General features: G+C 40.0%; 1 protein-coding gene across 1 annotated transcript; it reads left to right on the top strand.

Annotated features, from left to right (window-relative positions):
* The first annotated feature begins 713 nt into the window (after window positions 1-713).
* Window positions 714-25,816, top strand: FAM162A (family with sequence similarity 162 member A). The gene is made up of 5 exons (XM_026494745.4): window positions 714-910; window positions 18,687-18,809; window positions 19,847-19,955; window positions 22,995-23,103; window positions 25,553-25,816. The coding sequence occupies exons 1-5, from the start codon at window positions 877-879 to the stop codon at window positions 25,643-25,645; spliced, it is 468 nt and encodes a 155-aa protein (XP_026350530.2). The 5' UTR covers window positions 714-876; the 3' UTR covers window positions 25,646-25,816.

The raw sequence follows: 25,816 nt of genomic DNA, 5'->3' as shown, positions 1-25,816 counted from the left end.
TTTAACACCACCTCCTGGCCCTGGCCTAGCTGTAACGGAGAATATCAGAACTTGAAGGGATCGTTTTACAGCAATCCCATTTTTCTTTCTTTTACACAAAGGGAAAACGGTTTCTTGGTCGCAGCAACCTGGTCGTTTGAGTAGGAAATCTATTCACCTCCCGTCCCTTGAGCACAGGGGCCTTTGTTCGTTAAGAATTTGGAACTACTAAGAAACGTTTTTTTAAAAAAAGACTTTACTGACAGTGTGGGATAAGGGTTGAGTAAGGTGTTCAGGTGTGGAAATAAAATGGTTTTATAAAAATAGTCAAAGAAATAGGAAGCATACGTGTGAATTTTTCAGGTAGGCTGAGAAATAGTTTCAAAGTCAGTAAGACGTGGGGTCCATCAGTCACTAGGAGCTGACTGTGTGTTTTTGATGAAGGGATATACATTGAAAATGCTGGAAAAACTATTCAAATACTGGTTTATCTAGGCAGTGTGATTTCAGGGTCTACAGTTCACAGAAGTTCTACAGTGAGCACATTTCTTCTAAAGGGTACTACTTTAGACGCAGAGAATGATTGCAAAGGCCCGGGACACCCAGATTCCACAAAAGCATTCTTAAAGGCACGTCCAGGCACCGTGCAGGGCTGAACCGGGCTCACCACCCGCATAGTCTGCGCGTCACGCACGTCCCACACGCTCCGCGCATCACGCAGGCCCCGCCCACACGCCCCGCGCGTCACGCACGACCAGCTCGGTCCGCCCTCAAGTAGTCCACGTCCTGCCCGCTTGCGCTGCCCGCCTTCTTCCCATTGCGGGCGTTTGGTGACATTGAATGTGCCCGCGGTGTCACCGCCTGAGAGGCGCTGTCGGGTCAGCGGAGTAGGCGGCCATGGGGAGCTTGCGTAGCCTGCGCCAGGCGGCGGGTGAGACGCGGGCCGGACTGGGGGAGGTTGGGAAGCCAGTTTGGCTGCTGGAGATTGAGGAATCCTGCAGCTTCCCCAGGTCTGGTAGTTGCTCGGTTTCATCACGCAGTCCCAAGTTGCTCGGAGTCATACCCCAAGGAAGGGAGATAGCAAAGGCTGAGCGAGCAACTGCTAAGCAGGTAGTCCGGGTTGGCCCAATTGACCGTCGCGCCTGGCCCTCTATCCACCCAGCTCCCACCAACTTAATGAGCTCTTGCTCCCCAATCCTTATCGACCCCCCATCCCCAGTGTCCTCTGAGCTTAGTTCTTAATGCACCTGCCATTCCTAGAACTCCCCCGTTGCCTGATTGATAAAGCTTTTCCACTTCTAACCATCTCAAAGAGTTTGTCCCTGCTCTTAGAGAAAACTTTGAGTCTAGGGTTTCCTACCCACTTAGTGTCTGATTAGGAAAGGGATTTAAGGTCTTACAGAATAATAGTAATTATTTTCCTAAAATGGGGAATACATTTCTTTTAAACAATTCTACAATTAAGTGTTTTGAATTTTTTGGAGGAAAGTGTTATGTAGAATCTGCAATTTATTTTTCTAGTAGGCATTTGTGTAATGAGTATTTGGAGTCAGAGCTTGATTTCTTCTTGGGGAACCAGCAGAGCCTTTGCTTATTAGGGGCGGAGAAATCAGAATGTTTGCTACTTCACTCTTTTCTAGGCACCTGGGCAAATCATTTTTGGTCACCTTTATGAGCTTTGGTAAGGTGTAATGACAGGTCTTTTATTCCTTTGTAGCAAATTATTAAAAAGTTGTTTATTTCAAATTTTAAAGGACGAATCGCCCCAATCTTGCCTATTGAAATAATGTAAATGTACATTGCAAATGTAAGTGAAGTAATATAAAAAAAAAGTTATCTTTTCTATCCTTATTTTGTGTTCCAATGGAGAATGGACTGGAAAACGTCTCAAACTGAAGAATATTATTTACTTCCCTTTAAAATAAACATTCCCTCCACTAAAAGAGATTGATTTCATTGATTTGTTCAGCTTTGTTGAACTAATTTACCTAATCTTTTGTGTACATCCTTTTGACCTGTTAGCTGTTACAAGGTAAGTGAAAGAATCATTGCTCTCTAAAAAGCTAAAATAGACTGAGTGAAAGGGACTTTGACTACATAGGAACTAAGACCCTAAGGTTTTAAGTAGTTTATCTTCCTGCCTTGAGAATATATTTGTGCATTATAAAGATTCCAAAGCCTCTCTGCAGACTTTTGATATTTAAGAACCTACTATTGTGCACTCAATCAAAACAAAATTCCTTGAGCAATTTAAGAACAATTTATTTTATTCCAGATAGATCCACTAAGAATGTTATATGAAGAACTCTTTCCAAAGGACTTTCTTTGAATGTCTGATGTTTTGTGAGCAACTCTAAGCAATCTGCCCTTTCACCCACTTGTGTCCATTTTATAGCTGAATACTTTGACATACATTATTTTACTTGATTGATTTCTTATATTACCCTTCTTAGATAAGTCTCATCATCCATTCTCCACTGTACAAGTGAATAAACATAGGTCAGATGGTTAAATGACTTGTTCAAGATCATTTAGCCATAAAATGTTAGAGTCAGGAGATGAGTAAGTGCCTTCTCATTCAAGAAGTTGTGCTCCTTGTTTCATTCAAGATGCTTATTCAGGATATGTGTGTACTGTATATGTGTTTGTCATGGTTAATTGAGTCTCTTTGATGTGAAATGGAAGAGCCGTGAAATGCAGATTTACTTGTGAAATGGAAGCACACATTTATGTGCAAATGGATTTTCAAGTAGGAAGACTGATTTATCAGGCAACCTTAACCAAAGGAATGGCAGATCAAATAGAAACCTAATCTAGGTATGCTTCACTTATCCAGGATATTATATGGAATAAGATACTGTAGGTGAGTGAAATTTCAAATAGCCAAAGCTTAATCCTTTAAACGATGGACCTTTTTTTAATTGTTTCTGTTGGAAATCTTTGCTGTACTTTCTTAGCAAACAGAATATAAGTTTTTATGAGCATGAATTTGTTTATCATTTTGCAGATGTAGCTGGAGATCTAGGTCAGAGTTGTTAACTTGTGGTTCTTGGACCCCTTCACAGATGAGCAGTCCTGTGAACCTCTGAAATTATATTCATATTTTTATGTTTTGGGAAGAGAGGATCCGTAGCTTACATTCATTCCTTAGAGCAATCTGTGCTCTTTAAGTTAAAAGGCACTGATAAAATGATTTGGAACAAAATGTCTACTGACCCATACTCCTGTGGATTCCATGAGGGTAAAGACTAAATTGCTTTTACTAAATCCTTAGCCGTTATCAGTGTCCAGCTCACAGACAGGCAGTAGATATTCTTTGGAATAATTATTATTTTTTTAAGATTTTATTTATTTATGAGAGAGAGAGAGAGAGAGCGAGCACGAGCAGGAGGAGGGGCAAAGGGAGAAGCAGACTCTGCTGAGCAGGGAGCCCAAAGCAGGGCTCGATCCCAGGACTTGGGGATCATGACCTGAGTCAAAGACAGACGCTCAACTGACCGAGCCACCCAGGCACCCCTCTTTGTAATAATTATTTTTAATTATTTTAAATAATTATAATTTTTAAAAAATTAACTTAAAATTATTATTTTTAATAACAGTTATTACTTTCTGCAGAATAATTATTAGGTCAAAGGAATGGAATGGTTTTACAAGAATGTTTCTTCATACCTTCAGAAAAATTTTGTTGTCCTGAACTTGGCTGACTTATCAACAGATTTTAAAATGATTTTATTACTGTCGTTATTATACCAATACAGTGGACCATGGACAGCATCCTTGTCAGTTTAACTGACATTCCACAGCATTAGAATCAAGAGATAACCTAGGAGTCATACAGTCTAGCACCCTAATTTTATAGGTGAGGAGACTTAAGGCCTCAGGGGGGAATTGACGTGGCCTCAGTAGAGTCATACAGGTACAGAGCTGGGACATCGCCAATATCTCCTGACTCCCATTCTGATTTTAGTTCCCCTACATTCTGCTCCTTCATTGTCCTTTCTGTTTGTTCTTGCTAACCAACCCTAAAAAACGTTTCTACTGCTTTTTGGCTTTGCTTATCACTCCTTCCAGGTCTTGTCAACAGGTTTTTAATGAGCACACACTGCGTGCCCTGTACAGTATGAAAGCTCTAAAGTGGGTGGACTCCCACTCTTTCTAGGGCTGGAGTTTGTTGCAATGAACGAATATTCCTATATAATATAGGCCTGTGTATTTTTGTGAACCACTTGAATTTGGGCAAAAAAGGAAGCCTTCCAGCAGAAGTCATTAAAGAAACATTTTTGGAAAATTAACATGGTGCTGCACACAACATGAATAGCTACAACCTGTGAAGCTATTACAGAAATCCATGTGTGAGGTGATGATGGAAATGCCAAAAAAGGAATATATCTAGGAAGTGTTTTGAAGAAATAAGTGTGGCTCTGTGAAACAGGGTGATTTAAGGAAGACTGAAGTTTTTGAGTGTGGAGGACTGAAGGAGTGGTGCCCTGTTGTCTGAAATAAGAAAGGCAAGAAGGTATACTGCTGTGGCAGAGAGGGTCGTGCATTATTGAGTGGTAGGTGGCATTGAGTTATAGGTGAATGTGGGACCTCTCAGTAAAAGACCAGGGGATAAAGGAGGGAGTCCTCCCTGAAGCAGACGAATGTGGGATGGAGGCAAAGATTGAATCTTGGAGGCCTGACATAGTGTAAGTAATAGGAAGTGGCAAAGAGGACATTAAAGATGGACATCATAGAGGCCAGAGATGAAGGGAGAGAATGGGGCAGTATAATGTTAGGAGAGACAGAAGCCTTGCAGAAGGCTGAGATCAGTAGTCAAATGGCTTCAAAGATGGGAAGAGTAGAATCAGATGAACTAATGATGAGATTCTAAAAAACATAGTCATGGGACTAGAAAGAGATCACTAATGTTAGAGCAATTTTAGTAAAATGAGTGGGGGCAGAAACATTATAGTAAAATGTGTGAGTAGTGAGGCCAAGGTAGTAAGTTAAATACGTGCCACTTATGCAGTCATTTGAACTACAAAAGGAAGGAGATTAGTATTTTATTTATAGGAACTGTTGAGAACAAGTGATTGTTTTGTCAACGATAGCGTACCTTCAGTGCCACTGTGGTATAATGAGACAAAAATTCTCATCAACAACAGGTCGAAGTGTAAATCAGTTCTGCCTTTCTGGAAAACAGTTGTTCTATTCTTAAAAAGGTTCATATTTTCTAACCCTGTGCTACCAGGATTTTACATAAGAAAATAATCAGAAATGCCATAAAGATTTATGTAGAAAACTCTTCATTTGTAATAGTGAAATTGGGAAACATCCAGTCAAGGGAATGATTGAAGTCAGGTTATATCCATATGTTGGATGTTACATTGCCATCAAAAGTATTTTCTAATTAATATCTTGGAAAAGTATTTCGACATAAGCAAGATGTAGTATTATTTGATCATGAAAAATGTGTATGTTATATATAAGCATAGGAAAAAGTCTGGGAAAGATATACCAAGCTGTTATCCCTGGATGATGTGATTATGGGTGTTTTTATTTTTCTTCATACTTTTCTTTAAGCTTCCAAATTTTCTTAATGAGCAGGTGTTACTTTTATAATTTAAAGTTTATTTTTTTAAGGGCAGGGAGACATTTGGCAGGAAAGGGGCCGAGGGAAGGATCTAGAGGTGGTAAGATAAGTTTGGTACAACATTCCTTGATAAGAGGGATCACAGTTGGAACAGTTCACTAGTTTAGAGTGAAAGAAGGCCTAGTGTTCTTACAAGCCGGCAGGGAGGGATGAGAAAACAGATGGAGAAGTAGGGAATCAGTTTCTGTCAGAAAGTAGATTTAGGTCAACAGCTAAGGCCAAGAGATTTTCAAATAATTACTATTGGGAATGGACTGGAATGTTGATGGGAGGGGAAAAAATCACCAAGAAATGGCCCCATCTCACTAAAAGTTTGGCCACCAGATACATAGATTTGCAAGACTTTTTCCAGAGTTTCCTCCCCACTTAAAAACTGGCCAGGTTCCAAAGGTTTATTTATAAGTCCATTTTTTGAACTCTAAAAATTTTTTCCCATAGAAGCTATGTTACAAATGGTGATTAGGGTTCTAGCCAGCCCACAAAAGTTCCTAATGTCAATCTCTCTTTTCATTTTTCCTCCCTCTTATTTTTCACATCTGTTGGGTCTTCTCCATTAGGACCTATAGCTGTCTTATTTCCTTTACACAGCCCACTTGAACTACAGTGTTGTGACACCACCTAAAAGGAGGTTTCCATATTTATGTCTTGCTACTCCTGTTCCCCTTATCTCTACTCGTCCCTCACCCCTAGCCCGTCCTGCATTCTGCACTCAGATTTACTTTATGAAATCACCATTGTTAATGTTTTTTTCCTGCTTAAAACTCTGCCTGTTTCCCAAATCCTTTTGGGAGTTTGACAGACAAAAGGACTCTCCCTATGGGGGAAGCATGGATAGGCACAGTACCCAGAGCTAGTGTCTTAACTTAAATTCCAAGCCCTAGAACATCAGCATGGACTTCATTAAGAAGGCAGTTAGGTTTGTGAGTGATGGAAACCTGGCAGGCAGATTTGGAAATCTTTGTTGTATATAAGAGCTGGGCAAGTCAGAGTTTGAAGCCAAAAATTCCATCCTTTTCAGAATAATTGCAGATGAGGTATCAAGCCTGATCGTAGAAAAACCTCAGAGTAAGTTCATATCTCAGTTCATTTGTTTGTTTTGTTGTGGGCAACCTTTAGAGTAGCCCAGCTTTGCTTATAATGTGGAAACTAAATCAGTGGTTCTGTAATTTAAATGAGTTCTGAGTCAGAATAAGATCTCTAACTTCTCTAAGTGAGATAATTACCCTTAGTCATTCTTCCTTCTAGGTCTACTGAGCAGCTATAAACATTTGACATACAATTTCATCATAATTATCAAATATAATATTGATTAAAGGTTGTATGTATATGAGCTTTGCAGTTGTCAGGATAAGCATACATTTAGCTTTGTTCTCCTGAGACTTAAAATTGATTTGATTCTCAAAACAAACTTTGAATGTTCCTTCCTCAGACTTGCCCTTTCTTATCACAGCAAACATTTTAGGACTAGCAATATCCTATTTGATTTCTAGGAGGATTAAATGGGCATTTGTGGGCTAACATGAGAACCACCTATGTATTTAGATTAAAAAATCTTTCCATAGGACATGAAAAGGGAACACTGTTGCCCCAGAAACAAGCTGCTTCTCCCAGCCGGGGTCATGGTAGCTTCCAGCCTTCTGGAGCACTAGGAAAAGAGAAAGTGGTTGGGCAAACAGTCTCATAGCAGTGCAGTAGGATCAGCCTGGTGGGCTGTGGTCATTCATCGTGAGGTAGTCAGACAGTGGTCTTTTACCCATGAGGGGTAGTCAGCTGCTGTGGAGGATGGAAGAGGGATGTGAAATATAGCCTTGTCCAAAGGGGAAGAGGCGGTAAGGCAACTACAGAACAGTTCACAGCGCATGTCATTAAGTACTGAGTAGTGTATGAGTCTGCGTACTCGTAAAATCCGAAAGTTGGGCATCCAACTCTACAGAGATTCCAAACTTTCAATGTAATGAGTTGTATATTATTGATATGTAGAAGTTAGAAATAAAGCAGAGCTTCTTTTCAGTAAATTAGTTGTGGGAAAAAGGGATTTTGAACTCTGCCAGAGACCAGTATTAAGCTCTGGGGGTGCCCTGGTCACCCACATAACCTGCGCTCCAACAGGGACTCTAGCTGATTGTGTTGAAGAGCAGCGATTCTCAAACATGGTGGCACATTAGAATCACTTAGAGAATTTTAAAAAATATTTATGCCAGAGACCTGCTCCCAGACCCTGGGATTTAATTGGATGGCATTGTGTACTTTCTTAGGCTACTTTGGTGATTCTTGTATGCAAAATTTGAAATTCACTTTTCTAGAACATGGCTTCTTAAACTTTACTATGCATAAGCATCCCTTAGAGGGCTTATTAAAACATTCTTCTAGGCCACACTCCAGGAGATTCTGAAGGTTTGGGGTGGGGTCTGAGAATCTGTATTTCTATGAAGCTCCCAGCTGAGGCTGAGTAAATAGTACTGTTCTAGACTTCAGAATGTGTGGTATTGGTTTCCATGTGTCTGGCGCATAGTAAGTACTCATTAACTGTTGAATGAATGTGAATATCTATTTGCTTCTTGAAATTTAATGTTCATATGAATCATTTGGATATATCATTAAAGGGCTTTTGCAGTTGTCAGGATAAGCGTACCTTTAGCTTTGTTCTCCTGAGACTTATAATTGATCTGTTTCTCAAAACAAAAATAAAAATGCAGACTCAGATTCTGTAGGTCTGGGGTGGGAGCCAAGAATCTGCATTTCTAACAAGCTCCCAGGCAATGTCATGTCAACCACATTTGAGAATAGCAAGGTATGACAGGATACCTACCAACATGTATAATTTTCTCATCTCATTTCCACCAGTGTACATTAGTCAGATGACCTTCGTTTTTAGTCTGCCCTGAATTGAGCACATTTCCTACTCTACCCCATTCCTTGTTTCATTCCAAACACATATTGGAGTGCAAGTGAGTGAGACTGACATTTTTATAGAGATAACATCAAATTCTTGCTAATTTTAAAAAGAATAAATACCAAGTAAATATAAATTATTTATAAAACACGTCTAAAGTAAAAACAAGATATCCAAGTACTCATGTTTTTAAAAATATTTTTATTTTGGAATAATTTTAATTTACAGAAAAGTTGCAAAGATAGTACAAGAATTCTGTACCTCTCACCTAGTTGCCCCTAATGTTAACATCTTGTGTAACTATAGTATATTTGTCAGAACTAAAAAATTGGTATATTACTGTCAACTAAAGGACAGACTTTATTCGGGTCTCACCAGTTATTGTACTGATGTCCCATTTTCTGTTCCAGGATACCACATCGCATTTATTGTCATGTTTCTTTAGCCTCTTCTGATCTGTAACAGTTTCACATTCTTTGATTTTCATGATCTTGATAGTTTTGAAGAATAGAAGTCAGATATTTTGTAGAATGTCTCTCAATTTGGGTTTGTTTGATGCTTTCTCATGATGAGACTAGGGTTATGGGTTTAAGGACAGAATAACTAGCACAGAGGTCAAGTGTCCTTCCGACGGTACACGATATCCACATGATTTATGACTGGTAATTTTAACCTTGGTCAGTTTGTTTCTTCCTTGTAAAGTTACTGTTTTTCTCTTCCCATACTCTGTTCTTTGGAAACAAGTCACTAAGTCCAACTCACACTTTCCCACAAGGGGAAAGGAATCCAGGAGGGAAGAGTATCTACATAAATTTGGGATTTTTCCCAAAAGGGGAGATTTGTCCCTTCTCCCTCGTTTATTTATTCAGTTATTATTTATGCCAATATGGATTCGTATATTTTGTACCTTAAGTTATAATCTATTCCTACATTATTAGGTTGCTAAAATTATTCCAGGTTAGGCCATTTCAGATCAGCTCCTATGCCCCTTTGCATGCCCCTATCCAAAAACCTCCTCGTGTTTTCTGAATACTTCCTCTCTGGCACTATAAGGTGTTCTAGACTCATCTTGTACTCTGTCTGCGTCCGCCTAGAATCAGCCATTTTTCTCCAAGGAGCCCTAGTTCCTTCTATTAGATGATGGTATTTAGAAATCAAGATCTGGGCGCTGAGTGTGCCTGTTCTTACTGAGGTGTCACTGATTCCAGGCCCTCCCACTGGGTAGAGCTAGGACATACATGTATGTATACCAACCCGTGTGTACACACATCCTTAGGATTATGTCTCTATCATCTCTCCATACACATACATACATACAAATAACATATAACATATAAATGAATACATGTTTATTTATATACATTAATAAACAGCTTTGTAAAGCTGTTGATTCAGAATTCTCTGACTGATCAGCACCGCATTCATTCTAGCTAGCCACATACCCTTGCTTTTAGAACTTCTTTCTCTGGCCTTTCATTATCTAGCACTTACTTACTAATTTGTTCAATCCTAGTATACTTGTAAAGTCATTTCAGGACTGTTAAGCCATGCTCCTGTAAGAAATAAATTTGCCAACTAGAGTACAGTGTTTATGTACAGTTCCTTTTGTCTTTAGTCTTACAGTTTCCAGTCAAAAGGATGTTTTCCAAAGTTACTTAGGTCAGCTTCTTTTTCCCCACCTTGAAGTTTGTGAAGTAGATCATGTTATACATTTCTAATATAGTTTGATACATTTGTCATAGTCTGCATTCCATTCTGGGATTCTCCCAACATCCTGCTTGGTATTTTAAAATTTGCATCTATTAACGCTGTTTGTGATGGGTGGTTTTATGAGTTTTGACAAATGCCATGATCTTATTTTTAAGCAAATCATTAGCAGCCTTCATAGTTAGCAACATACTTAACAACACACTTGGCAACTGATCTTCACACGGGTTATAAAACTAAATTAGGTCATCTAAAAGCATCTCTCCCACAGCATTCATTGAACCTTCATTTATCATGTCTAATGTTGCACCACTGATGACTCTCTTCAGGAGTCTCTTGAAAGATTCTGAGAAAAAAGGCATCTCCACCTCTCTGCACTGTCCATCATGAGGTTGGAAAGGCTTTTTATAGAGAGGAGAGGACAACAAGGCAAAAGCCAGTACTTGAACCAGCCTCATCCCAGCTGACCCACTACAACCTCCAGCTACTAGTAAAACCTCTAACGTACTGGTTTTCAAATTGTGAGCCCCAAGAACAACAGTAGTAGCCTCACCTGCGAAATTGTTAGAAATGAGAATTCTCAGGCTCCACCCATACTCACTGAACCCAAACCTCGGAACTGGGCTCCAGTAATCTATTACAAGTCCTCTGGGTGATTCTGAAGCACACTGAAGTTTGAGAACCTCTACTCTAGGTTAACTAGCCATTGATCAGTCACATCCTTAGAGGCAGCAGTGAGGATTCATCTTGACTTCCTGATAAGGCCCGGGGGATCCAGAACTGGTCAGCCAGGGGCAGCCTGCAAGTGCAGCCAGAGGGTTAAAGGGCTGTTTTTCTTTTGGTTTGTATGTTTGTTTTTAATTGTGATTCACCAGAGGATGGAAAATTTCTGGCTTGGATGTCTGTAGGGCAATATATGTTATCTCTTTGAGACAGAAAAGGAAGTCTTAATGATACTAAAACTTTTATAAGCTTTTACTTTTTTGTTATTGCAAAATAACTGAAATCACTTCAAGTGCTTCACAATTTTCTTTAGTGATTTCAGTTTTAAAAATTTTTTTACATTGTTATTTCTAATATGTATAATATATTTGCATGTTTTAATTAACATTTATACTTTAGGGAGGTAACAATTATTGGCATCCAGTATGAAGTTGTAGTAAGAAAAAAGCTGGGAGATATTTTCTGACTTAGGTAAACTTCTCATGCTTTCAAGTCCCTAATTTCACCTCCACCCCAGATACTTCAATGACTTCAAATCTTACTCCCCTTACTCTGTTCCAACCACACTGGCCTCCTCTTTGTGGTTCCTAGAACCACAGTTCTTTTGCACTTAACAGTTGTTTCTGTTTGGAATATCCTGCCACCAGATATCTGCATAGCTAGCTCTCTCACTTGCTTTGAAAGTGGCATTCTCAAAGAGAACTCACCCTGCTAGTCTACCTAAAATCTCACACACATACCCTATTCCAAGCACACAAACACTTCACTTCATGTCATGTTCCCAGTGTTCATTTTTTCTCTTGGGGCATTTAGTATCTAACTATACATATGTGTGTGTATGCATGTATGTGTGCATATGTATATATACTTTCTCTCCAATAGAATGTAAGTTTTACTAGCATAGATTTTTATCTGTTTTGTATATTATCTAGAACAATGCCTGGCACATAGTAGGTACTCAGTTATTATTTGTTGAATGAGTATCTCTAAACATACATTTATGTGATGCATAATTAGGGATATATGATAGCATTTTTGCCTTATCATTATTACTCAAACTGAGCTGAGAGGCACCTTGTCTTCTGGTCTCCTAAAATGCCGCTGTTCTAATTAAGAGGGATGGGGAAGGGCTATACCTAAGGTAATAGTTATTGATCCTTTTTTGCTTCTTGCGGACCTTGTAGCTCACTGCCAGTTAACCTTGTTCCTTGCTGTCTCTAGTGCCTGCAGGAAGGGAATGGGTCAGGCTGGTGTGAGATGGGACCTTGTAGGTAGGTCATAGTAAATAAGGGGTTCTCTGGGGAAGATGAGAAAGTCCTGGAGATGGATGGTACTGATGGTGATACAACAGTGTGAATACACTTAATGCCACAGAACTGTACACATAAAAATGGTCAGTTTTATGTATATTTTACCACAATTAAAAAAAAAAAAACCAAACACAGTGGTTCTAAAAGTGTAGTTTCAAATCGTTAGTTGCAGCTTCACCTGGGAACTTGTTAGAAATGCAGATTCCCAGCCTCCACCCCAGACCTGTTGATTCTGAAACTAGCGGTAGAAGTCCCCAGTGCTTTGTGTTAGCAAGCCACTCAGGTGTTTCTGGCACACACTGATGTTTGAGAATCACAGCATTACAGAATTTGGTTCTAATCCCAAGAGCTGTGAAAAACTGTTGTAAAGTTTTATAGAGTATCTTCATGCCCTGGTAACTGCAGAAAATTATCTTGGTGAGAAATTCTGACCACTTGAGGGGTAAAATTGAAAAGTGCCATGGAAATGTTTTGAAAATTACTGGTTTAAGTCGTGCTTCAAAAAACAAACTTAAAATGTAGAGGGCCTGCTGTGTTTCAAGCATCTTGCCAAATGCTCTCACATTTGTTTTTCCACTTAACCCTCAAATCAGTCCTCGTGCAGTAAGTACTACATTATCCACATTTAAAATGAGGAAAGAAGCACAGATCCGATACTATAATTGATCTACTTTCCTCTGGTGCACACTTACTGCCACTAGGTGGCACTGGTGGGGTGGTTACCCAAACCTGGGCGAGGCCTTCTGGGATTACAGACTTAGAAAATGAAATAAATGTGGCCCCTTATGAAAGAAATCAAACGGCAAATAACCACAGTCTTTATATAAACAGGTTCCAATTTCCGGTATGTAAGAGGACCTCTGAAAATCCATTCCTATATAAAAGCAATGAGGGGCACCTAGGTGGCTCAGTTGCTTAAGCGTCCATCTTGATTTAGGCTTAGGTTGTGATCTCAGGGTTGTGGGATCAGAGTCCTACTTTGGCTCTGTGCTCATGTGGAGTCTGCTTGTCCCTCTCCCTCTGCTCCTTCCCCGCTCACTCTCTCTCTCTCAAATAAATAAAATCTTTTTTAAAAAATAAAAGCCATGAAAACACTGCCAAAAGTTCTAAAAATCAGTTTTTTCAGAAATAGAAAATAATCGAAGGCTTGTGACAATCTGAGTAGTATCTATCCAAGAAAAATGACTTAAACATGGTGGGAACAGCAAGCTTTATGATAGGTTTAACAGTTTTCTATCTCCTGTCAGCTTCACGGTAGCCTTGAAAATGAATAGCCTCTCAATGAAAACTTGAAGTTCTAACAGGCACTGAAGAAGGCAGAATGGATTTGGAGCTCCCTAAAATCCCCAGCCTCCAAGAATTGTTACAGTTAGCTTGTCTGGCACTTCCCTGGAAACTCCCACTCACTGGGCTTGCCTGTTTTTCCCCTGACTCAGCTAATTCAGTCAGAACAGCTTCTCCCCTACCCGCCCCAAAGCATGCTGCAACAGGCACACAAAGCCCTTTGGCAAAGGCTGGCAAACTTCTCGGTGAAAGGCATCGAAGGATGTCCCTGTCCAATGATTAGGTAACCACTAAGCTAGTACAACATGGATAGAATACAAGGGAATATAGATTAATGGAATAGAATTGAGAGTCCAGAAATAAACCCTCACATTTATGGTCAATTGATTTTCTGTATTGTGCCAAAACAATTCAACAGGGGGAAGAATTGTTTTTTCAACCAATGATGCTAGGAAAACTGGATATCCACCTGTAAAAGAATGGAGGTGGATCCTTTCCACACATAATATACCAATATTAGCTCAAAATTGATCAGACCTAAATGTTAAAACTAAAACAATAACATTCTTAGAAGATAACATAGAAATAAGCTTTTGTGACCTTGTATATGACACCAAAAGCTCAAGCAACAAAAGAAAAAAAATGGATAAGTTGGACCTCGTCAAGATTTGAAACATCTTTCTGGGATAATGAAAATCTTCTGGAATTAGAATGTAGTGATCAGTACACAACTTTGTGAATAAGCTAAAAACCACTGAATTGTACACTTTTTTTTTTATACAGATTTATTTTTTTAAGATTTTATTTATTTGACAGAGATAGAGACAGCCAGCGAGAGAGGGAACACAAGCAGGGGGAGTGGGAGAGGAAGAAGCAGGCTCATAGCGGAGGAGCCTGATGTGGGGCTCGATCCCAGAACGCCGGGATCACACCCCGAGCCAAAGGCAGACGCTTAACGACTGAGCCACCCAGGCGCCCCTGAATTGTACACTTTAAAAGGATGAATTTGGGGCACCTGGGTGGCTCAGTCGGTTAAGCATCCAACTTTTGATTTTGGCTTGGTTCATGATCTTAGGGTCACAAGGAGTCTGCTTTAGATTCTCTCTCTGCCTCTCCCTCTGTCCCTTTTCTCCCCTAAAATAAATAAATCTTTTTTTTTAATGAATTTTATGATATGGAGTTATGTATGTATCAATAAGTGTTATTTTAAAAATCTTTACACAAATATAAACATGCCCATATAAAGCCTATAGTAATATCTTTTAAATTGTTACATTTAAATTTTTTTAAAGATTTATTTATTTATTTATTTGACAGAAAGAGAGACAGCCAGCGAGAGAGGGAACACAAGCAGGGGGAGTGGGAGAAGAAGAAGCAGGCTCCCAGCGGAGCAGGGAGCCTGATGCAGGGCTCGATCCCAGGTCCCTGGGATCAGGCCCTGAGCTGAAGGCAGATGCTTAACAACTGAGCCACCCAGGCGCCCCTCATTTAAATTTTTTTAACAGCAAGAGAAAAAAAGTGAAGAAATCCTGTTTCTCACCAGCTTTGGGAAATACACCTCCAACCATATTTTACTCCTATTCCCTCTTTTGCCTCCCTTATTGCTCCAACAATAAAGCTCCAAAGATATCTAAGTTGGAGTTCGGAACTGCAGAGATACAGACCATTTATCTACTAACAAGTAGATTTTAAAAACTACATGAACTTTCCTGGGAGCTTTCACTCACATAGCTGTGAGAGCACATTCTTGCTGCATTCAAGGCAAGTCTTAGGCGTCCCTTTCTGGTGACACTGAGCATCAGGCAGTGCCAGGACACTAATCAGATTTATCACTGCTGCCTTTCCAGCTTTCTTTTCTGTTCGTTGTACTTCATAGTGCTTCCCTTTTGCCATGTTCTAGGACAGTAGGGCTCTTCTGGTTCTGAATTTTATACCAGCTTTGGTCTCTCTTGTACCATGACTCCCAAACTCAGAATCACCCCCCCCCCTTTTCTCTTACCCTCATCAAAACTATTTCTGGCTGTCACTGCTTTGAATTCTAATTAATTATGACTGATTTAAAAATTTCATGCTAAGGCTGAAGATGAAAATGGCGAACTGAAACTTAGGTTTTTTTTTTAAACACTTATTTTTATTTTAGAAAGCAAGAGCAGGAGGGGCAGAGAGAGAGGAAGAGAGAATCTCAAGCAGGCTCCAAGCTGAGCGCAGATCCCAACGTAGGCCTCAATCTCATGACCCTGAGCCGAAACCAAGAGTTGGACACTTAACCGACTGCGCCCCCTAGGCACCCCCTGAAACTAAGTTCTTTTTTTTTTTTTTTAATGTTTTTTTATTATGTTAGTCACCATACAGTACATCCCCGGTTTCCGATGTAAAGTTCGATGATTCATTAGTTGGTATAACACCCAGTGCACCATGCAATACATGCCCTCCTTACTACCCATCACCAGTCTATCCCATTCCCCCGCCCCCCTCCCCTCTGAGGCCCTCAGTTTCTTAAGCATACATTTGTTTTAAGAATGAATGCCTTTCATAGTTTCGTTCACTGAGAAGGCACAGAAACAATGACAAACTCAGTAACAATGAGCCTTCCTAAGGCATCTCTAAAAATACTTCCTCTTTAAAGGAACCAGAGCACACTAAAGGAAGGTCTGATTCGAATCAGGAGCGAGAGGCATTCAAAATGGATTTGGAATATCACGTCAGAAAGTAAGGAAGCTATCAATGATCACTGAACACATGTTGAAAGTACTCAGGTGCCAACATAGAAGGGTCCCTAGTGACTAAAAATGGGACTGTTGGAGCATCAAAAGGAAAAATGACTGAAATGGGCTGGGGTACATGTTTTATAATGCAAGAGTTCCTTCTGTTGTTTTTTAAAAAGATTTATCCACTTATCTGAGAGAGAGAGAAAGAGCGTGCAAGCAGGGGGGGGGGGCGGGGCAGAGGGAGAGTCTTCAAGCAGACCCTCTGTGGAGTGTGGAGTCAGACATGGGGCTCAGTCCCACAAGCCATGAGACCATGACATGAGCCAAAACCAAGAGTCTGACCTTCAAACGACTGAGCCACCCAGGCACCCCCCGCCCCCGCTTATGTTATTTTTTAAATTTTTTTTTAAGATTTTATTTATTTGACAGAGACACAGCAAGAGAGGGAACACAAACGGGGAGTGGGAGAGGAAGAAGCAGGCTTCTTGAGGAGCAGGGAGCCCAACGCGGGGCTCGATCCCAGGACCCTGGGATCATGACCTGAGCCGCAGGCAGACGCTTAACGACTGAGCCACCCATGCACCCCTGCTTGTATTATTTTTAAATAAAATATCACCTGTGGATGCTGCAAGGAAAGTGATTCATTAATTTGAAAACTGACAAATGGAAAGAGAACCAACCACTTATTCCACGTTTCTCGTGGACTTTTACCTTAGGATAATCAAATAGTTAATGTAGGCTAGGACCATTTTACAACCCATATTGAAACAACAGATCCAGGTAACATCATCAGTGTCTGCTGAAAACATCAACTGAAGGGTTGACGGAGGTCTTTATAAGGTATGAGTCAGACTGATGCAGTAGGATCAGTACAGGAGGGTACAGTAGGAAGCACACGATACCACCTATGGCATATTCCTGGTGAAACTTCTAACCTAAATCTGATGAAGCCTCAAAAATCTGTTTATATGAAAAAGAATTTAGAAGAACACATTAACACCAAGGGGATATCATCAGCAAAATCCCAAATGAGGGAAATTCTATAGAACTAATGACCTAGCTTCTTCAACAAATGACAAGAAAGGAGGGGGAGACCTATACAGGACACATCAACCATATTCGGTATGCACCTATTTAGAATAAACCAACTATTAAAAAAATTAAAGCCCGCTGAGGAAATTTATTATTCGATCATATGCTAATATCAAGAATATAATATTTTTTAATGAAGCTAATGGTATTCTGGATAATGATTTTGAAAAGTTGCTGTTTTGAGATGCATACTGAAGTATTTATAGATGAACTAATAAGATGTTTGGGATTTGCTTTAAAATAATTCAGTAGGGGGTCGCCTGGTGGTTTAGTCAGTTGAGCATCCGGCTCTTGAATTTAGCTTAGTCATGAACTCAGGGTCGTGAAACTGAGTCCTGTATTGGGCTCTGCACTCAGCGCAGAGTCTGCTTGAGGATTCTCTCTCTTCCTCTCCCTCTGCCCCTCTCCCGACTCGCTCACTCTCTCTGTCTCTCTCAAAAATAAATCTTTAAAAATAAGTAAATAAAATAATTCAGTAGGGAGTCGGGGGTGAAACCATATTTATTGGCTTAATTGTCAACACTGGGTGGTGAGTACATGGAGATTTATAATACTGATCCCTATGTGTACTTAGAATTTAGGTTTTAAAAATTATATATATGCAATACAGTTTTATACATTTTTTAAATATATAGTTTAAAAATTTTACACAATTCATGACTACACCTAAAGTTGATTTCCAGTTGGAGAATTACAGCTTGGGTGGAAGAAGGCTTTCTAGAGCCCCTTGCTGGCCATTGCAGTCACCCAGAGTTCACCAGCGTAGTATTGGCAACTTTGGCATCTTGGTTTATCACTTGTGGGAGGTTCAAATTTTTACCTAAACTGCCCGGTGCTATAATATGCAGTATTTCCACCAGAACCATTGTTATGACAAGATACATGTGAGAAGTACTTCTATAAAACTTACAGCTGATAAAACGTTTATAGTATAAATTGCTAACTTATAATATAAACATGTATATTTTAAAACAGCACCAAGTATCCTATTTTAAATACATGTATCTTACATAGTAGTATATTCACTTTTTTTTTTTTTTTTTTTTTTAAAGATTTTATTTATTTATTCGACAGAGATAGAGACAGCCAGCGAGAGAGGGAACACAAGCAGGGGGAGTGGGAGAGGAAGAAGCAGGCTCATAGCGGAGGAGCCTGATGTGGGGCTCGATCCCAGAACGCTGGGATCACGCCCTGAGCCGAAGGCAGATGCTTAACCGCTGTGCCACCCAGGCGCCCCAGTATATTCACTTTTTAAATGAGTTAATTTTTATAAATGAAATATATACTCTGTAGGCATTTTTTCATTTTGAGACATTATATTTTCTTTCTCTGAAACATTTTTCTGTCTTTTCTAGGAAGTTATTTTAGGTTATATGAAAGAGTTGCTTCCTCATCTCTAAGACCCACCAGAAACTCCAGTTTGAAGAGAATAAATGGATATTGCGCCAAACCACAAGAAAGTCCAAAAGCTCCACCCTGTAAGTTTTTATTCATTTTTCCAGTTATGGACTAAGCAGTTCTCAAAGAATGAAACAACTTGGAATCAAAAGAACCTAAATGACAGGTTGTACCAGGGGTTCCTACATCCTACCCTGTCTTGTAGTTCACGCCTCCCAAGTTGTACTTTCATTGGCTCACATGAAGCAATGCTTTGTTCTTTTTCCTCATCTGTCATTTTTATCTCTTGTTTCCAGGATTAGACTGGAGCTTTTTGTTGGAGAGTAGGGGCACCAAAGTAAATAGTGATCTAGAAATGGTCTTTAAGGAACCCCAAAGATGAACCAAATTAGAAAGTGATGTTTTAGGTACAATATAACTAGAGCTCTTTCTCTCTTCCATCTATTATACAGGTTAATATTCTAAAACCTTAACTTCTCCTTTGCTTCAAAGTGTACAGTGGTTCCCAAATCAGGTTTAAAAAGCTCAGTCTGGCATTCAGGGTCTTTTGTAATCTTATTTTACCTTATAACATTTTTCTTTTTCTACTGAAGTCAAGCTGCTTATTGTTCCCTTCTTAGTTCATCTTTACCTCTATATCTTTGTTTATGGTGTTCTTTCAACTTTCAATGGCTAGGAAATAATGCTTTTATTTATTTATTTATTTATTTTTAAGATTTTTTTATTTATTTATGTGACAGAGAGACAGCCAGCGAGAGAGGGAACACAGCAGGGGAGTGAGAGAGGAAGAAGCAGGCTCCCAGCGGAGGAGCCTGTTGTGGGGCTCGATCCCATAACGCCAGGATCACGCCCTGAGCCGAAGGCAGACGCTTTAACGACTGCGCTACCCAGGCGCCCCATAATGCTTTTATTTTACCTCAGTCCCCACAGAATTTTGGAACCTTGTTTGAGAAATGCAGGATCCTAAGAAATTCCATTCAAATAAAGCTTTAATTAGCTTGAGGTTTCTCAATGTTTCTGTTTCATGAACAGCTAAAAAGCACAAATAGCATTTTTTAATTGCTAAATTTGAGAGTCATAACCTCAAATAAAGTATCTTGTCTTGTTTTTCTCATAGACACTTACAGCCACAGAGTGCCATTACACAAACCTACACACTGGGAGAAGAAGATCCTGATATGGTCAGGTCGCTTCAAAAAGGAAGATGAAATCCCAGAGACTGTCTCGTGAGTGCTGAACATACGGGTTGTACGCAGCTTTTTTTTCTCACCGATCTATTTCAAAGGCAAAACAGTTCCTCTGAGTCTGACTATTTAAAAACTTTCAACCAAATTTCAGAATAGTTTTCACTTCTCTAAATGTTTCCTCTTTGGCAAGTACCTGCAATAAAAACAGTGCTGGAAAGTCTTGTATCTTATCACTAAGACGTTGTGTTGTGCCTGATGGAGAGCTGTCAGGTACTCTGAAGTCACCTGATTGATTTCCTCTCCTAGCTACAGAAATGTGACTAAGCAGTGATGTTCACTGTTTTTAACTTATTTGTAATCTGGGTATATCAGTTAGGTACCACTAACAATAATTAATTGTTATAGTCTATGAAATCCACTCAGGTATTCAACAAGAGGCATCAAAGTATTTAAGAGCAACATATTCTCTTTCTGGGATTCCAGAAAGCATGCTTCCTATCCCTATCACCAGCTTCCTTAAACCCAGCCCTGGCTGGGATCTTGGAACTTTCTCAGAGTCTGGGTGCATGCAGATTCCCCTAACCCAGGGTTTCTCAACCCCAGTGCTATCAACATTTTGGGCCGGATGATTCTTTGTTGGTGGGAGCTGCTGTGTACACGGTAGAATGTTTAGCAGCACACTTGCTCGGTCTCTTCATCCCCCAGATGTTAGTAACGCGCAGTGAAAAAGGTCTCCACACATTGCCAAATATCCCCTGGGGGGACAAAAGAAAAAACCGTGGTTGAGAACCACTGCTCCAGCCTGATGTTAAAGACCCTGATCGGTTTGCATCTTGGCCAAGAGAGATTCTGAGAAGTAGGTGCCGTGTCCCCTGTGGGGCATCATCATCCTCTTCAGAGACAGGGACTTGGGACAAAGATCCTAGATGTTCCCTTCTGGTGAGAAACTATTCCTGGACCTACTGGCTTCTGGTTTCAAGGCATGATTTTAAACGGTCTGAGTTCATTCAGGGTATCTTTTCCCAGGAATAGAAGTGTTACTTGCTTTCTGTTTGCAACAGCTTTAACAGCCATTCTACTTCTGCCCGTCAAATTAAATAGCACATTATTTTCACTAAAATTATTTCAGCAGGAAAGTCTTGGTCCTTCTTAGCTAAAGTGACAGTGTACTCTCCTGGGAAATAAGAGCAAGCCAGAAATAACAATGATATTAAGTTCTTTTTTTTTTAAGATTTTATTTATTCATTTGAGAGAGAGAGAGATACAGAGAGAGAGAGCATGAGCAGGGGAAGAGGCAGAGGGAGAAGCAGGCTCCCCACTGAGCAAAGAGCACCATGGGGCTCAGTCCCAGGACCCTGAGATCATGACCTGAGCCAAAGGCAGGAGCTTAACCATCTGAGTCACCCAGGCACACCTGATATTTAGTTCTTGCCTGTGTCTTAATTTCTTCCTGAATATTCCAGCAGAAAACAAGCTGCTGCATACCAATGGCCCTAATAGGTGCTATATAGATTTTGCCATGGAACCTTCCTCAGTCTGTGTTGTGGGTGGTTCCAAGATCCCGCTCAAGTCCAAAGTACTACCTACTGAGTCACCCTAGAATGTTCTGCTCTGAGCCTGGGCAACTACCAGCCTGCTGGTAGTTCTGAACAGGCACTGCTTAACTTGCCCATTCTGATTGCTTCCTGTAGAATGGAGGGCAACCTCATGACCTTATTTAAATGCATTTTACATTTTTAATGTAAAATACTTTTAATATATAACGCTTTTTAAAAATTTGTTAGCTATCTTTTAGAGAGAGAGCACATGCTGGCACAATAGCGGGGTGGGGGAGGGGCAGAGGGAGAGAGAATTCCAAGCAGGCTCCACGTTCAGCAAGGAGCCCGATGCGGGGCTCGATCCCACGACCCTAAATTCATGACCTGAGCCAAAATCGAGAGTTGGATGCTTAACCGAATGAGCCACCCAGGCACCCCAAAATATAAAATACTTCTAATGAAAAGTGAAATGTATTACTTTTCAGGAGTATCGGTAGCACTTTAGTTAGACATGCCAGTTCACATAAAATATTGCCAACATGGGTAGTTAGTTTGTCGTTGTTTGGCTCTCAGATGCTCTTAATAGAGCAATTCATTGTCCTTAGCAGGTGTCCCTGGTTCTCTCACCACCCTGTAGGCCCAGCTTCAGGGCCTGGAGAATCTGTTCACGTTGCTGCCTCACTGGGTCCCAGCTCTTACATCACGCCTATGCTTTCAGGCTTCTCCTACCACCTGAAATCCTTCCAAGCATTTTTAAAGTACTTTTTTCCTCCTGATTTCAAAAGTAATGTGTGTTAAAAATCTGGGGAAAAAGGAAGGAAAGAAGGAACGTAATACTTTCATCCCATCATCTAGAGATAGTCACTTCCTGTTTACACCCCTACTGAGTAGGCCAGTGTTCTCGCAAGGGTCCGTTTGGACTCTTCATGCCCTGCCCTGGGGATCTACTAGACTCACGTAACAGAACCACAACTCACTACCCACATACAGAATCACCAAGGTGGAGTGGCCTTCTCTTTAGACTCTCCCTTGGTAGGCCTCTTAGCTTTCACACGAGAATGGTAAACCAACCCTCAATTTTCTGTTAAGACACACGGGTCTGTATATACATCTTCTTCAGAACCCCAGGGAGAAACAACTCCTGTTTTCACTTTTAGCATTAGCTGCTAATGTGAAACTTGAAAGCCAAAATTGGGGTTAATAGCGAGCAGAGGTTAATACACCATAGCAAGCATAGGTTAATACACCGTGCCTTTTTTCCCCCTTTGCTCCTCGATCCACTTTCTGTCTTCAGGCTTTCTTCCCTTTTTCTTACTTTTAAGTTTGTGCTATTTTATTGGATTTTATTAATAAGTTTAAAGTGAGTTGTGAAAATGCCTCATGTTCCCCCAAATCCTACAAGATTTCCAGGCCCCGCATCTTTTTTTCTATTTGTGGTACCACTCCACTTCTGATTTGTGGTACACAGAGTTTTATTTCCTACTGGCAACTTCAGAAAGAGAACAATTAACTCTCTCTCATAATCTCACTGTGTTATTAGGTTTGAGATGCTTGATGCTGCGAAGAACAAGATCCGGGTGAAGGTCAGCTATGCCATGATAGCCCTGACAGTGGCAGGATGCATCTGGATGGTTATTGAGGGCAAGAAGGTGAGCACGGACTTCCTGTGTCTGTTCTCTACAAAGGATCTAAAGGAAATCAGGGGTTGACTCTCATATTTATTCTCTTGAGAAGAGGGGGCTCCTTTCTACATCAGAAATGGTAAGAAACAAAATGAGACACAGTAGGGACAAACCTGGGATATCATGCCTGAGGATAAACAGCAAATCCTAATTTTGGCAAGGTAAAGGACTAAATTAGTTTTGCATAAAGTAAAAAAAAAAAAAAGTGTTTAGTTATCACAGATGTCATAAATTATGTGAAACCAGAAAAATATCACTGGTGTATTTAATGACGACCCTGGCATGTCTGTAAAGCACTCTAGTACATGGGCATATTTATCCACACTCTAACTGCCTTAACCCTGGGGACTTGAAGCTTGGTCACACTGGGCCATATGTGTAAGGACAACAGCTCCTAAACAAGTACAAAGGCTTTCAAGTCCAGAAATCTTTGTCTTAACCTAGATCATTATTAATGGCTATCATTAAGTGAATACTCACGGTCTTCTAAGCACTTGGCTTTTCTTTCATTTGAGCCTCACAATAGCATGGCAAAATAGGTACTATTATTAGGAACTCATTTATAGATAAGGACACGTAGCTTAGAAAGCTCTGCTAAGTTGCCCAAGGTTACACATGTCCTAAATGGCAGAGCCACAGTTTAAACCTAGACCTAACTGAGGTGATAGTAAAATTGCTGCCACTTAATCAAGGGCTCATTATATAGCAGGCACTATTAAACTCATTTACTCACCACAGTATCCAAAGAACCTAAGCAGTAGCTTCTTTTATTATCCATACTTTATAATTAAAGAGGAACCTGAAGCTTAGAGATACTAAATCATTTTCCCAAAGTCCCATAGCTAATAAGTGGCAGGATAAAAATTTAGAGCCAAGTTTGCAAATTCCTAAACTCACATAATACTATCTTGTGATTAAAATATAGGTTTTTATATTTTATATTTTTATATTTTATATTTTAATATAAATATTTATATATATTTATATTTTATAGCACTAGTCAAACCCTTATTTTAATACCATGACTAATTTTATATATCACAGCTTCCATGTGCAAAGAGATGTCTTACATCTATTATCAGATATTAAAAAGGTTCTTCTACCAACCCAGCAGTAACTGACTTCCCTTACCCAAGTTGGTGCAGAGTGAAAGGAAATGAACTTCTGGCTCTCTTCCGACTTTTGGAGTGGAAAATACTGACTATTTAGACTGACCTTATGGGAGCATGAAGGACAAGTGTGCAGGACTGGGTGAAATTCTTTTGACATCTCTGTTCTACCCCACTTCAGATTTTCTTCTGGCTTCCTCTTTGCCTTATGCTTAGTTCTCAGATTGAAACCTACAGAAGCATGTGGACAGGACATAGGGCTTCTAGAATTCCAAGGAGTCTGCATTGCTTTTGTATACTTGATTACACTAAGCTGAGTCTAAATACTCTAGAAACAAGTTACCACTTGGGATTTCTTCTAGCCTCATCTAAGGGTATACACCATGTACTTCAAGAGTTTCTCTCCTTTATATGGCAGAAAACCGTCTCATTTGTTTTACATGGAAATATCCATTTCTTACAAGTTGGCAAATGCTACTAGAATGGAGGACTTTAAGACTTAATGCTATTTAGAAGAGAGAAATTAGCCATTGTATGTTTTGTCCTCACCATCAACTTACCATTCCCATTCTCCTCTCCCTTCCCATACCTAATTCTTTACGTGTGAAATTACACAGATATAAGAAAATCCCACCTTATATATAGGGTGCTAGTTTCATTTATTTGATATAAAACTTCTGAAACTGGTCTGCTTATGTAAGCTTCACGGGCATGTAATAGGTCACATGGAGGGGAAACAAGGGAAGAGGATGGTTGCCTCTCCCCCACTGCTGTTTGCTGTCAAAGGATGGAGCAGTGGGATCGATACTGTTGAGAATCATCAAGCACAGTATTTGGTAAAGTCTGGGGTCTCCAAAGCTGAATAGTTTTGGTAAAAGAGGAATAAGGAGTTAGAAGGGTATGAAAGTATACAATGAGTTGGGGAAGGAGAAATGGTAGCAACAAAGAAAAGTGAAAGGAAAAAAAAAGGATAGAAATGGAAACAAAAAGGCATTCAATACTAAAGAGAGGAAAAAGGGAAAAGATAAGGGAAGACATTATAAGGGAGAAGCTAGATTTAAAGAAACAGGCCAGAGAGAAAGAGAAGGTAGAGGGTGTGGCATTTCTCTCGTGCTTGACTGAATGGGCTACTGACTGTGAGTGTTAGAGGAAGCAGAAGGCACACGGAGGGGGCTTCTGTGCTCAGTGTGCCCACAGTAGACCATTGTGGGCCTGCAGTGCCCTAGTTAATCTGCTGACATCAGTGTAGGGTAATGATATCCTCCCCAAACCCGCATAATCACTTGTTCAAATTTGTTTCACTTTAGGCTGTCAAAAGAAACGAGTCTTTAACAAGCCTGAACTTAGAAAAAAAAGCTCGCCTGAGAGAAGAAGCAGCTATGAAGGCCAAAACAGAGTAGCAGAGGTATCCATGTTGGCTGGATTTTGAAATTGCAGGAATAATGTTGCAGCAATTAGCCTGTGTTAAAAAAAATACAGTATGAGGATCCATTTCATGAAAGTATGGTTTGCACAGACTTCTAATTTCCCCATTTCTGATACAGTGGGACAAATAAATTTCCTTAAAGAAA

Source organism: Ursus arctos, unplaced genomic scaffold (assembly GCF_023065955.2).
Source record: "Ursus arctos isolate Adak ecotype North America unplaced genomic scaffold, UrsArc2.0 scaffold_4, whole genome shotgun sequence".
NCBI classification, from domain to species: Eukaryota; Metazoa; Chordata; class Mammalia; order Carnivora; family Ursidae; genus Ursus; species Ursus arctos.
The sequence above is the reverse complement of the archived record's forward strand: the minus strand, read 5'-3'. Positions and strand labels throughout refer to the sequence as shown.